The 14566-nt window shown below is 39.6% G+C and overlaps 1 protein-coding gene across 1 annotated transcript in view; it reads right to left on the minus strand.

The window, feature by feature from the left end:
* Nucleotides 1-8522: 8522 nt before the first annotated feature.
* The window catches only part of hoxb9a (homeobox B9a), an 11677-nt gene continuing 5633 nt past the window's right edge, over nucleotides 8523-14566 (minus strand). Inside the window, exon 2 of the mRNA XM_079643670.1 lies at nucleotides 8523-11462. Coding sequence (XP_079499796.1) covers nucleotides 11227-11462 — 236 coding nt within the window. The 3' untranslated portion in view covers nucleotides 8523-11226. The remainder of the gene's footprint in view (nucleotides 11463-14566) is intronic.

Consider the following 14566-nt stretch of genomic DNA (forward strand, 5'->3'; position numbering starts at 1 on the left):
TTTTTTTTAGATAGTAGCATGCATCTGAGTGAGACAAAGAGAGGTTGGAAAAGATAAAAAAAACACACACACACACGCACGCACCCACACACACGCACGCGCACGCACGCGCGCACACACACACACACAAACACAAACACGCACACACACACAAGCGCGCGCGCACGCACACACACAAACACACACACACACACACACACACACACACACACACACACACACACACACACACACACAGAGAAACACACACTCTGCGAAAATAACCCAATTGAGCCAAACGGCAAAAAAAAGCATAAAAGTCCCAAAACTGAAAGAATGAGGAGGAGGAGGAGGAGGAGGAGGAGGAAGAGGAGGAGGAGGAGGAGGAGGAGGAGGAGGAGGAGGAAGAGGAAGAAGAACGAGACGTTTCCCCTTGCAACACAACAGTTCCACCAAATCAAATAAGGAACATCCCAACCTGTAGCCTATAACATCCAGGCCTTTCCTCTGCTCTTCCGAAAAAAGTGAATAAATAATGAAGCAGGGGGGTTTGAAACGTTCCCTCTAATATTTCCTTCTCTTTCTTTCGGCATGTTTGCTTTACAGCCGTTTAGTTCTTAACCTTCAGAAATGTATACGCTATAAACTTTTATTGCCGTCATATTCTTTTATTGCACCGCTCCGCATTGGATCCTCTTTCTCTCCTCTGCTCTCCTTCTCCGTCTTCCTCTTGGCTCAGTTTTACGACAGTCGGCGGCTGCTGCTTCTTCCAGCCCCGCGCGCATCCGCTCCCGCATCCCTCATCACCCCTCCTCATTTTTTTTTTAACCGTGAGCTCGAGACCCCCGGTGCGTGCAACACATCCTGCTCCTCTCGTGCTGTTCGTTTCCATTTTTTAAAATAGGAAGTATGCAAAACAACTGACGTGAGAACGAAGAAGAAGAGAGAGTTGATATCGGCCCAAAGGGAGGCATAGCCCTGGAGTTTTTTTTTCAAAGTGAAGTCAAATAAAACAAATGAAACCTTGACGGCTTCTTCTGACCTGGAGGAGTCCACTTGTGGTTTTACAATTACAGAAGAAATGGATGCAGGAACCTTCATGTTTCCTGAGAAGCTCCACCGGGCGACCCGCTGCAAGAAATCAAACTGCTCTGAGATCTGGCTCTGAACACTCCTGCTGGATGTGAAGCCTCCGGAAGAGACGCAGCGATGGACTGTGGAGGGGAATTGTCAAAGTGAAGAGCCAACAGGGGACAACCTCATCAGAAACAGATAACACGACGCTGTCTGCTGCAGGTTGAATTCTTAATTTGACAATTTAGCAGGGAAATAACGTATTTTCCTAGTTATTATTTTTATTTATTTTTCTTCTTTTATTTCTTTCATTTGATTCAATTAGGCATGTTAGGTATGTCAGATTTGATATGTTATGTCTTTGCTTTTTAACTACTATTGTTATTCTATTGTGCAAGTGACCATCATTTAAAGTATATCCATTTAAATAATTATAATAATTACAAAGTGTTTTTACACATGCACTCATTATTTTCTTTCTAATTATTCTATTTTATGTTAGTATTTGTAATATTTGTTAAATGTCTGATTTAATCAGGCATTGTGAAATTATAACATATTGTATATTTTATTAATTCATTTTGTAAGTCAGTATTATGAAACAAACTTACAATTAAACATATATTATTATTATTATTTAGATATTATAAATATATATATATATATATATATATATATATATATATATATATATATATATATATATAGGCCTATATATTTAACAGCTAATCCATTAAAATGCAATTCAGTTATTTCATTTGTTAAATAGTTTTCCTTTTTGACTGTTGTTGTACTATTTACTCTTGTTCTTGAGCAAATGACAAAGGTCTGCAACATTTAAATAATTATAATAATTGAAACCAAGTGTTATAAAACATGCATATTTAGTTTAAGGCTATTTGTACACACATGTTTATATTTGTTTTATCCTCGGTCACTTTTGTTCTGCCCAGTCAGATGCAGCTGCCCATGTGCACACACTGTTACCATTGGTGTATTTGATGTTAATATCATATTTTTTGAACATGTGACCAGCAGTCTGCAGTCTCTCTCTGTTAACGAGTCCAGTAAGATACAAACAGCCGTTTGTATCTGAGGAACTATGACTCGAGAGAAAAATGTATGAATATGAATCATATTCTCTGCTGCTTGAGGACATATAGAAGCTCACTCAGAGTGAGGGGCCAGGGAGGGCCGCTAGCACCCACAGTGAAAGTGTCAGTGAAGCCGCTTATTATCTGCACACTGTTTTAATATGAGAGGATATAGGGAGGACTTATTGTTAGCCTGGGTTGAAATATTCTCTTTGCCTGCAGCACAGGGTTTGTCTTGGGCAGCTCATTTACTTTCTGAAAATGTCACTAAAATGATGAAGCCTGCACTCTTTTAGCTGCACTGTTAAATCACTGCACAAGGAGGCTCTGCATCTGGACTTCCCATTGCCTCACAGTTTGGAGGAGGGGAGATGGGGGTACACACAGGGGTTAGGGTTGTGTGTACTTTGTAAATTGTGTAACTTTTTATTTTAATTTTAATTTGTATTATATTATAACTTTTTATTTGTACTTTAATACTTTTGTATGCATGTCACTATGTAACATAGGTAACATTAAGCTGTCTCTGGCTCTTTTTCTGCGGTGTACATTTCCCCTATGTGGGACTAATAAAGGTATTCTGATTCTGATGTATGGGTTCCCTTTAACAACTGACCCCAGACCAGTGAGAGGTAGGACCTTCTTTAGAAACAAAGTGAACACTTTCCTGGTTCAGGTATCTGCTGGTGCCTACATTTGTATGGGTATCAAATCAGAAGAAGGGTTTGTTATCCCGGGGGAAATCAGGTTTCTTGACAGTTGCTCTATTTTTGTCTGAGAAAAATAGTACAATTAAAGAGAAAACACATATTTCAATAAATACAATAAGTTATAGCAGGGCTGTGCAACAAAAATATTTGAAAAAAACAGACAAAATAATATATAAAAAAAATAGAATACAAATGTACATTTAAGTAGGTCAAGTATTAATGTACAATGATACAATAAAATAATATATATATGTACAAGCGTAAGAAATTCAAGTTACATTTCCAATATAAGACACATTTAAATTAAATTGAAAAATATTTTTGATAAACATAAGAAGCAAGAAGAAGTAAGAATGCCCAATAAAAAGATAAAATAAAATAAAGATGTTTGTATACATAATAATGTTGGATAAGCAATATGAATATGAACACAGGAAGTTAAATATAAATATATAAATGTGCGTACAGCAATATGTATATTGCAATAAATACAATGGTGCTTTGGTAATATGAAGATATGAGTGCTGAATGTCAGAGTGGAAAGGGCTTCCCTCCTCTCAGTGAAGCTGTGATTGTAGGATTACGGCCACCTCTCTCCTCTCTGTTTGATGGGGCCCTGCAGATGCCCCCCCCCAGCTTGGTGTAGCAGCTTGCAGTTGCTGTCCTGAGGCTGCAGCACAGTGCAGGGTTTCTGGATTTAATGAAGCTCCAACCCCGCTGCACCTCAGAGAACTTTCACAATCATCTGCCGTCAACTCCGCAGATGGTTTATGGGATGGCTTTGTTGGGGCCCGATCCTAAATCTGCTCAATTCCTGAGGCCTCATTGGTCAGGGCCATGGGTGCAGCAGAGAGGCTGTTTGCACTGCGAGCAAGCTTTGTTACGAAATACAAAAATAAAAGTATCTCTTACGATAAAACTAATGAATGGTTTATAACACATTATACACTTAAATGTTAACTTTGATTTAATGTCAACAGAGTTTAAATAACTGTATTAGGTTAGTTGAAAGCAATAATATTAAGTTCAAATAAAAATGATTAGGTTCAACTTAATATTATTGCTTTAAACTGATCTACTAAAGTGATGTGACATTTTTTGAAATTTAAATAAAGTAAACTTTTCAGTTTGGTCAGTGTAACAAACTATCATAATCTGATTAAAGAGTATTTTTCAGTGTGTTTCAATGTATTTGTTAAAACTATAGCTCCTCGGTGATAATCCTTCCAACTGGCATACAAACTGTTAATCCATGCTCAATAATACGATACTTAGCAGGTGTAGCAGGTGACCCTACTCTTTTGCTAAATGAAAAACGGCTGTGCTGAATCTGAAACACATGATCTGGTTTGGGCTTTTTCAGAAAGACATTGTAAGAATATATTGACCAAACACAACACCAGGGCCGTCCCTGGCCAACATGAGGCCCCACGCAAAGTTATATGATGAGGCCCTCTGTTTCGCGAGCGTCGTCGGCGACGAGGGGGGGGGGGGGGGGTACTAGTGGAGCCTCGCAGCGGCGAAACCGTGCCGCGCCACACTAATTGCGCCTCATAAGCGCATAGGTGGACCGCATTTTCGGCTCAGTTGAGGCACCCCCTCCGCAAGGTGAGAACCCACGCAGTCTGCATGATCGGCCTCTAGGGAGGGACGGCCCTGGTTAGCACTCACTGATGAATAAATGCTTTTCTCTCCACATTGTACAATTAGCAAAAGTATACTAAAGTATAAAACAATTATCATGTCTGAATAGTAAATTATGTTTAAACATTGCCGTTTGTCACTAGGTTCATAGGAACAGGTTTTGAAAGGCAAGTCTAGATTTTTATTAACCTGTTAAGCCCGAGACACCCCGGTAACGGGGCCCTCCTGCAACATCTTGCAGGAAACAGTGTCTGAGGGCATGTTCATTTAATAAACTATGAGTGTTTTATATCCATGTAACGGAAAGAAACTCATCTAACTGATCATTTTAATTTTTTTTTCAAAAAAAACCCCACAATGCTAACGCTGAGCCTCTGAATTAGCAACGAGCGAAAAATGCTAACGGATGACTGCACCAAAATTCACTCACAAAACCTTATTATTTATCTTTGCTGGACATCCAACACATCGTTTCACATCGTGAGGGGACACAGAATCGAGGGGCACCCTTCATTATCACTCAATTATACGAACTCTCGGAGATAATAACAAGAACATACATCAAAACATATGGCGCAAGGTAGCTAAAAACGCTAATATGGATCACCTGTGTTGTAGTCTGGTCAAAAGTGGTCTTCAATGGCATTAAAATGATAAAAAACGATGCTGAAGTTAATCCATATGTTAATCCAATGTGTCTGTGTCACTTTGAATGATTTCTGATAATCCATGAGCAATAAACCTGCTTTTCGGTTTTCAGAAGTCAGAGCTAGAGACAGCTTCACTCTGGAGCAAAACTGCGTGCACAAAGCCCCCACCTTTTTGTTTTACCATGTGTGTGAGTGGGGAGATCCCCCTTCGATTCTATTGGCTCTAACAGTCAGAAAGAGATGTCAATCACCAAAATCGACCAATGGGTTCCAGAGAAACGGCAAAACCCCCATTTCCACCCAAATCACCTCAGAGGTGGAGTTTGTTTTGCTAAACCTCTCTAAAAAGGTCAAATGTCACTTGTTTTGCATCAATCTTGATACAGGGTACTTATTATATGTTGTACTTTGGATTCCTAAAGCTTTTAGTCTACCTTACCATCATCCAAGGGTAGTTTTCACTATAAATACAAAATTATCTTTGGACGGACACTATAATTTTTCTTTGTGACCAACTTTTTATTGTTGATTTTTTTTTTTTGCCCTCACAAAAGGGACTTATACAGATACAAATTATATAAACAATATAGACAATAAAAAAGGACACTATAATTTACAGTTTTTTACTATGTTCAATCTGAATTTTCTTTAAAATAAAAAACATCTATATTGATTCTGACTTTTCTACATCCAACTGACAGGTTTATCATTACTTTGAGAAAAAAGATTATTAATTTAACCCTTTTAGAAGGGAAGATATGGTCATTTGTTCTGGGAATGTCATTTTCGAGCCTGGGACCTGAAAAACAGTCTCAGGGCTAAACTGGTTAATAAAGCCACATCACAACAGAAGTTTTCTCAAGACTCTTTTCACAAAGAGCAGTTCTAGAGTGAACTCTTTCTGTGTGCCTTGAAATGGCAAAGAAGTTAGATCATGTCATTATTTGGTTATAGTTGTGCAGATGGGTTTCAATAATTCTACTTCATATCATTTCAGTGTGTTAGCAATTAAAAACACAGCTGATACTTGAAACATAATATAACAGCTGTTTCCCATATGATTTGATGTGCGTTCAAACACATTTCTGAAGTTTGGAATCACCTCGGACTTGTGCATGGCAATAGTTGATCTATCATTTCACATACGTTATACGTTCAACTGTGCAAAATGTGCTTTAAGCTACACTATAGTGAATCCTCACACCATATTTATGAAGTGGTTAACGTTTAGATGACTTGTTAGCAGGAGAACGTTGCTAATGCCAGACTGATAGAACATTCCTACTACTGATATTACTTGCTTGTTTTAACAGTGTCATTAATCCACTATTGCACTATTGTTGCACATGCCAGTGAATTAGGACATTTTCTTTAGACACAGTATACTTTTATTGTTGTTTTTAAGGGTACATTTAAATAAAGAGACAAAGCTTGTCTAGAAATATATGTTAACCGACTGCATTTATATCGCTTTTTTCAGTCTTACAGTCTTGCAACCACTTACACCACTTTTACCTTTTTAAGTCAGCCTCCACCCATTGACACCCATTCATACAGAGGCAGAGGCTGCTCAGGCACAGAAATTGGACCCATGACCTGGAGCAGTATCAATAACACTGGCATGACTTAGAGGCCTTTAATAAGGTCAGTAGCTTACACAAACTGATGATATTGTAATGCTTTTGCTCCACAACATAAAATATGTCAGTAAATACCCCACTGGTGAATGTCTGAAGCATATGTGTCCTTTAAAAAGAAGTGGCAAACAAGTGGCTAAATAAGACTACTAAATGTCATCAAACTGGAAATTAGCCCCTTTAGCTTAGCACTGGTGATTTAAAGTCATGATGTGACCACAATGAAGTTTGTTTATTGCATTATGTTTGCTATTTACTTCTGAAGAATGCAAAAGTGTTTCAAAAAATATGTACGGATTATCCTGCTGAACAAAACCTGCATGTAACAACCCACTGAGTTTATTTTTCCTGCAATATTGCAAAATCCAATGGAAAAATCCCATTGGACTTTGTTGAGGAGCCCTTGAGATGCTAACTTCTGGGCCACCCTTCTTCTGGAGATTGTATTTATGCTTCAGATATAAAGATCATCCTGCTGAACAAAGCATGTAAGTATCATAAACATGTGCCACAGAGCTTCATTGGAAAAAAAATCCCATTTTTAAAGAGCCCTTGTGATGCTAACTTGGCATATATCTGCATCACTGTTACTTAATATGTTGATGCCAGTGGCGTAACAAGGTTGTGATTGGCCACGGTGCAATTATTCCCCCATCAACCCAAACATAAGCGCACACTGATGCACACACACACGCACGGACATCAGTGACGGCGCCAGAGATTTTCTTTTGGGGGCCCTGTGGGGGAGCTTGACGTTCACAGAGGGTGCCCAAACATGGTATTCCCTTAATCTACAGGGCACTACAGTGGAATGTTCTACTGCTACACTCCCCATACGCACATACACAATATATATACACTTGTTACAACGAAGGCTCGATAATCAGCTCACGGCATATAGGTGTAAGCATAGGCAAAGTGCTATTTTTACAAATGGGGGGTGGACCTACTATCCTCTAGGGGGGTCCGGGGGCATGCTCCCCCGGGAAGATTTTTTTTAATATTGAAGTTAAATAAATCAATCTGGTGCACTTTGAGAGAAACATGAAGAGATCTATGGATACATCTCTCAACAGTCAACAGCCATATGAAACGGAACTGTAAACAGATTTACTTTTTTTATATTTTTTGTGCGTTGCACCGGCTGCACCGTCGATAGTTACGCCACTTGATGCTGTAGTGCTAGCAAGGATACAGTTGAAATTGCTACTCTGCTTCTATTGCTCTTCTGTTGTAACTTAGTGTCATATCTTCTGCTACTTTTGCATAAACATCTACATATGGCAACTTTTACCAGTCACAGTTCCTCAGTCTCATTCTAACTCTGTCTTCTTGATGTCAGAAGTCGGGGAGGAAGCAGATCTCCTGCAGCTCTCCTCAGACTGTGTGTCTAGAGACAAACACAGGAACCGCAGCGGCTTCACGAGCTCCTAATGGACGGATGATGACGCCTCTAATGAATGCACTCATCATCTGTGTGGGTGGGGGTGTTTATGGCTCTATGACAGTCTTTTGGTGTTGCAGCCAAACAGACGCCCCTGTCCTTAAAGACTCAGGGTTGAACTGAAGAGACACATATTTTAAACACATGCTGCCCCATCCATTCCTCTCTTCAGACAGAGAACAGATTGGAGGAGAAGGGAAAGGAGAAACTTTCCCACTCCCGGAAAAAGGAGAATATTGCATTACTTTTCATTTCAATAAGTAGAAATTCAACGACATGAAGCATGATGGTACTGTAAAGTCTCTTCTTTAATCCAGCATCAGCAGTGCCATCGCACAAAAAAGACAACAACACAGAGACAGACAGAAGAGAAGAACATTTCACAAAGAGGGAGGATCAGAGTCTCTGGAGTTTGCCTGCTGGTGGAATACTGCGGCCATATGGCTTAAATGCGCCTTGATAAAACAATTTAGGAAAAATAAAATGACTCCTTGAGGTTTTTCTGTATTTATCAGCAGAACATACTCCAGGAACTGTGTTCCAAAAGTGAGGAGAGGAAGTACTGGGGAGGCGGAGAGCAGAAAGTAACAGAGTTATTCAAATAAAAAGTATAATTTATATACATATCTTAATTTTTATCAAATCTTTTTGTCTTCTTTGTCCCAATACTTTTAGGCTACAACAAATCAGACTGACTTCAGAACAGACAGTCGGCACAACAACATGGAAAACAGAATCTAAAGAAAATGACAGACACAATAAAAGAGAATCATCTATATTACAATGAAATGCCATAGGCTATCCCAAAAAAGACAAAACAATAATCAACCATTTTAAAATCATCCAACAAGACAGACGATGTTACTCAGTTTATATACAATAAATTAGAAATATTTCCTATCAAGAAACTTCTAGTCTGTTTAAATGTTCATTAAGCATTCCCTTCCGACAGATTTAACACACAAAGAGCAAGACGACGAAATGACGAGGAATGTGAGACATGCGCAAACCGTGTAAACATGTTCTTGTAATTAGAGGATTTGATGCTTATCAATAAAGTCTAAGACAAAAAAGGCTCCATGTAGACCCGTTCGTTTCTGCACAAAAACGACTAAATGAATTTAGCATGAATTAAACTGGAGGCAGAATCCACGCAGCTGTGCGTAAACGACATGTATGCTTCTAATTGTTACAATGGCGGTGCATCCTTTGTGGTTTTCAAGCCACACACACACACACACACACACACACACACACACACACACACACACACACACACACACACACACACACACACAAACGCGCGGTATTGTAAAGCCAATGCGTTGTTTATGATCCGTCAATAAAACTGCCATCGGACGCCATTAACTACACCGACACTTCAAATAACGCCGACCTTCCGACACGGCCTCTTCATATTTTTTACTTTCAGATCAATACAATTCTGCATGAAATGAAATGTAACCAGATAATACCCCGAGTTATTAAATCCGGACCCTTTTGCTGAAACATTTCACGTGGGAATACATATTTTAGGTTATGTCCTTTTATATAAAGCGTTATAGAAATTCAAGGAATTATATTTTTCTAGGCTAAAACAAACCGAAAGATTATTTAGAAATTGTCAGTAAACGTGAGCGCATCGGGAGTTTTATTTTCGTTCCTCAGCTGAAGCGCAGCGTACATTTCCTGTAATGAGGGACCCGCCTTGCATAGCAGATAATACACAATATACTGTCTGTACAAAAATAGAGCAGATTATTTCTCAAAATGCATTCCAAGACCTACGCTGAATAATGACTGTAAAATATGGACAGAGAATTAAAGTAAAGTACATTTTAACTTCGCGCGAACTGGAATCTGAAACAAACATGTATAACATTATCCCTGCAAATAGCTGGAAACTAAAGTAATTAGCCAGTCAAATGAAGAAGTGTAGAGTTGCCTGTTTAATGCAGTTTGAGAGCGTTGGACGGGAGATGCAGAATCTGAGAAAAAAACAAATTGTGCGATCTGGAGCATTTTTGGAGATCCCCAAAAGCAGATGCGTAAAGCGTAATTAAAACAAAAACTGGATGGATATGATTTTAAAATCCGGAGCGTTGTGCTGTGTCTCCTCTCAGATAATCTGTGCTTACTCCAAGCGGAAAGGACGAATATCGATATCCGATAAAGGCCTCAGCAGACTCGAGCAGAGCCGCCGCCGCAGCGCATAAAGCATCCCGGAGCTGAAGGGCGGCATCCAGCGTATCGACAGCAGCCTAATCGGAACCCCAGTTGCTGAGTCGGGTTAACAACACCGGCACCTCATCACTTCCCACCCTTATCCTCCTCCTCCTCCTCCTCCTCCTCCTTTTCGGGTATCTGCTCATTACTTAGGCTGACAACCGGGAAACAAACAGCAGATAGCTGCTTGTATCAACGTCCACCATCAGGCGCTTTTTAATCAAATTCTGCAAGCCAAGAGAAAAACCAAGAAAGAAAAATGTGTGTGTGTGTGTGTGTGTGCTCATCTTGCTTATTAATGGCCACGTGAAACCCGGTTTATTCAGCTACGGAACAATAAATAACTAAAAGCAGAGTAGTACTGGAGAAAAATAACCCCCCCACACACACACCTGTGAGATTTTACCAAAGCCTCAAATGAAGGTTTAAACGTCAGACGTGTTTACGAGCTTCCGCAAGTGTGTGTGTGTGTGTGTGTGTGTGTGTGTGTGTGTGTGTGTGTGTGTGTGTGTGTGTGTGTGTGTGTGTGTGTGTGTGTGTGTGTGTGTGTGTGTGTGTGTGTGTGTGTCTGTGTGTGTGTGTGTGTGTGTGTGTGTGTGTGTGTGTGTGTGTGTGTGTGTGTGTGTGTGTGTGTGTGTGTGTGTGTGTGTGTGTGTGTGTGTGTGTGTGTGTGTGTGTGTGTGAGAGAGAGAGAGAGAGTTTGCGGTTAAGACATAAGCAATATGGGACTCTTGGTGTATGCGTGCGTCATCGCCACTGAGAGTCCCGCTAGTCCTTGGGATGGTCCTTGCTCTGTTTCTTCATTTTCATCCTCCGGTTCTGAAACCAGATCTTCACCTGCCGCTCCGTCAGGTTGAGTGCTCGCGCCACCTCATGCCGCCGGTCCCGCGTGAGGTACATGTTGAACAGGAACTCCTTCTCCAGCTCGAGCGTCTGGTATTTGGTGTACGGGCATCGCTTCTTCCGGGAGGAGCGTGCATGTAGCCAGTTTACCGAAGGGTCAGCTAGAAAAAAAAAGAAAAGAGGAAGAAGCAGACAATGTAATAAAGGTCTCCAATCCTGTCTTTGGAGGGTTTATAACCATATTTCTATGTAAAGGCTTCACTCGGAAACTCTGCAATTGACACTGTGGTGTGTGAACTAGTTTTATGGTGAAAAAAGCAGTAATTTGACCCAAGGCGGTTTTTTTGACACTGCATGGAGGACAAACGGCTTCACCCAACCTACAGTCAGCAGAAAAGCACATGGACACATTAACATGAACAACATCTTTATAAAGAGGGACTTTCACAAAATGGCTATTGAAAAACAAACACACTTCAAACCCCCTACTGATCGTTTTTTTGTTTTATTCATTTACAAATCATAAGAACTTAGACGGCACTATAGCTCTGAAAGCCGGTTCTGACATTAGAGAATTACACCAAATTTAATTCCGAATTTAAGTACAATTATTAAAAAGCAAAACCAATCTATTGCTACCTCTTTTAAGGTGACCTTCATCGAGAACAGGTGATACCATACGCATGATGGCAGGAGGCATTGTTACTTGCTAAATCCCATTTAACCACAGAAAAAATGGAGGATGCAAATCAGGGAAAATGTTTTACAGGCCTAATATTGTTTTTTGTTCTTGTTTGCATCAGAAAAAAAATCACCTTGTAGCTCAGCACACTGTCACTGCCTCACTCTTAATCTCTACTAAATTAATAAACAGAAATGTATGGCCCTGATGGGAACAGACTAACAAATATGTCTTGCCTGCATCCTTTGCCTTTCAATAAACTTATAGAGACTTTAACTACATACTCAAATCAAAAACAGGAGGAGTTATAAATTAGTTCTGTCAATATTAGAATAATTACATTCAGAGACTTTGTGTTGCATTTTTCCTCATCAAAACTCTGAAAAGCTCCAACTGGCTCAAGATGGTTGAATTGTGCATTTGAGATTTGAATGACAGCATTGTAATGCATAAGTAAGGCTCCTAAATTAGCTGTTCTTCATTTTTGGCGGAGAGAAAGTTTTGAATTATCGCTTTGATTCTTTTTTCATCTGTCTCTATTGCTTTCTTTCTTCCAATTATCTGGTTTGCCAGACTTCCCTCTTTATAGCTTTCAGACCGATGTAATTAGCAGAGGCTTGTTGTTTGGATGCATGGCTCTGGTTTAGGGCTGAAAGCTATCTGCTCTTCCCCTCTGCAAAGCACCAGGTATCTCAACTATGAGGCAGCGTTAAGACACAGTTGGCCAACACAGGCTCCTACAAAATCCATCAGGAATGACAATGGCAGTTTCCATGCCTTTCACACTATCTTGCAAATATAATCTGTTAAGTTAAAACCTGAGAATAGACGTTTATTTTCTCTGCTATTTTTAGCAACATTTTAAAAGACCAGATCTGCTTCTGATTAATTTGCACTCACACCTCTTCTAAATAAAACCCTTAACCATCAGCAATCCTTCGCTGTGGTCAGGTCAGGATCCAATCACAACAGTCAGGCCAACCAAGCACCAGCTACAGTTTCTAAAAGAAAAAAATAAATGCAATGCAACGCGAAACATCTCTGCCTTCTCATTAGCCAGAACTAGTTCTTACATTTTAGTTGCTGTTACAAAAGCTTAAATACCATCTCCTATGAGAAACAGCAGTAAGGGGCAGCGTGCAAAGCAAGACCACAGTGGAATGACTTTCTTTAAATCTGCTGTTTCTGCATTTCTGATGTCAGCGGTATAATTCCAAGTCGTTGTACACCACCCAAATGTGACTAAAAGAGGATTAGGGTTGGTTTAGGGTTCGGGAAGAGCACTGGAATTATGTTGAGTCATTGGCTGTCTACCAGAGGCAGTGTAAGTCCCAATGAAGGAAACACAGCACTCATGCAGTCTAATCATCATGCTAATTTTGGGGATATGACTTCCATCGAAGTCAGCTTGGGTGACATTGGGCCCAAAAAAGCATCTCATTGTTGCTTTAAACTGCAAAAAAGTTGGCGTTAAGGAGATTTCCTTCCCTTATGTAAAATGCATCCTCAGTTATCCGGCCTAAAATGGCAGAAAAGATGACCCTATCACTCACATGTCAAGTCTCTGCTCTAACTTACATTATCATATTCCAGTGGAGGCTTCATACTGTATGTCAATCTCACTAGAAATATTTGAATACTGTGACAGCTCTTCTTGGTGTCATGCCAAGAAGATTGACATAATAAAAGCAGATGGCATTCATAATGGTTCCCAGTTGTGGACAAATAACTGTTTTGTATGGCGCTAAGCCATGTTAGCTTTATTTTTGAGGAAGCACATTAGCATTTACATGTTTGACATGCAACATTTACACCAGGGAAATACTAAGATTTAAAGAAAGGAATCATGGAAATTGGAAAACTTGTTAAAAGATAAAATGATGATATACTAAGTTTCCGCTTAATTATCAAATGTTTGACCTTTTCAGTCCAAACTGAGTAATGGTAATAATGGAAATACCACATCTGATCCATCACCAAAATGTAATTTATGAGCTGGTTACCAAACTGAACCAACGCAACTGTCTCATACATCTCCTGGAATTCCATAAACTGTCATCACTGGACATTTATTTTCATGTTTATAAAACTTAGAGTTTTGCTCAACGCCATTTGAAATGATCAAATCAGATAAATAAGGACATAGGATCATTTAAGGTTGAAAAGGTATGACATCGCTATTTAAGATGTACAAAACAAACTATGTGGAGTGAAAAATGTTGATGTTCTACATAGATGTGAACAAACCAAAGCAATGAAAGTCATACCTGATTTAAAAGACGTGTTGCTAATCCTTGATAAACCTACTACACTTAGTAGGCTATCAAGTGTAACAAGGTCTTGAGAGGTTTGCAGAATCTGTGAACGTAATCTCTTTTTCTGGTTTTTCTGTAAATCATATTCAGAAGTTGGTTACAGAAGAATATCTCAAAGACTCCAATTGATGTTCTCGGAGTCACCCGGCCTGTTCCTTCAGGGATCTGACAGAATATCTCCTCCCTGTGTTAATCACAGCAGCCCAGTTAGTTAGCGGCCATCACCAGTAAGTAAGTCCTTAATACCCTCTGAAATCAATTCCCTGCA

Source organism: Notothenia rossii (genome assembly GCF_949606895.1).
Source record: "Notothenia rossii genome assembly, chromosome: 8".
Taxonomy (NCBI): Eukaryota; Metazoa; Chordata; class Actinopteri; order Perciformes; family Nototheniidae; genus Notothenia; species Notothenia rossii.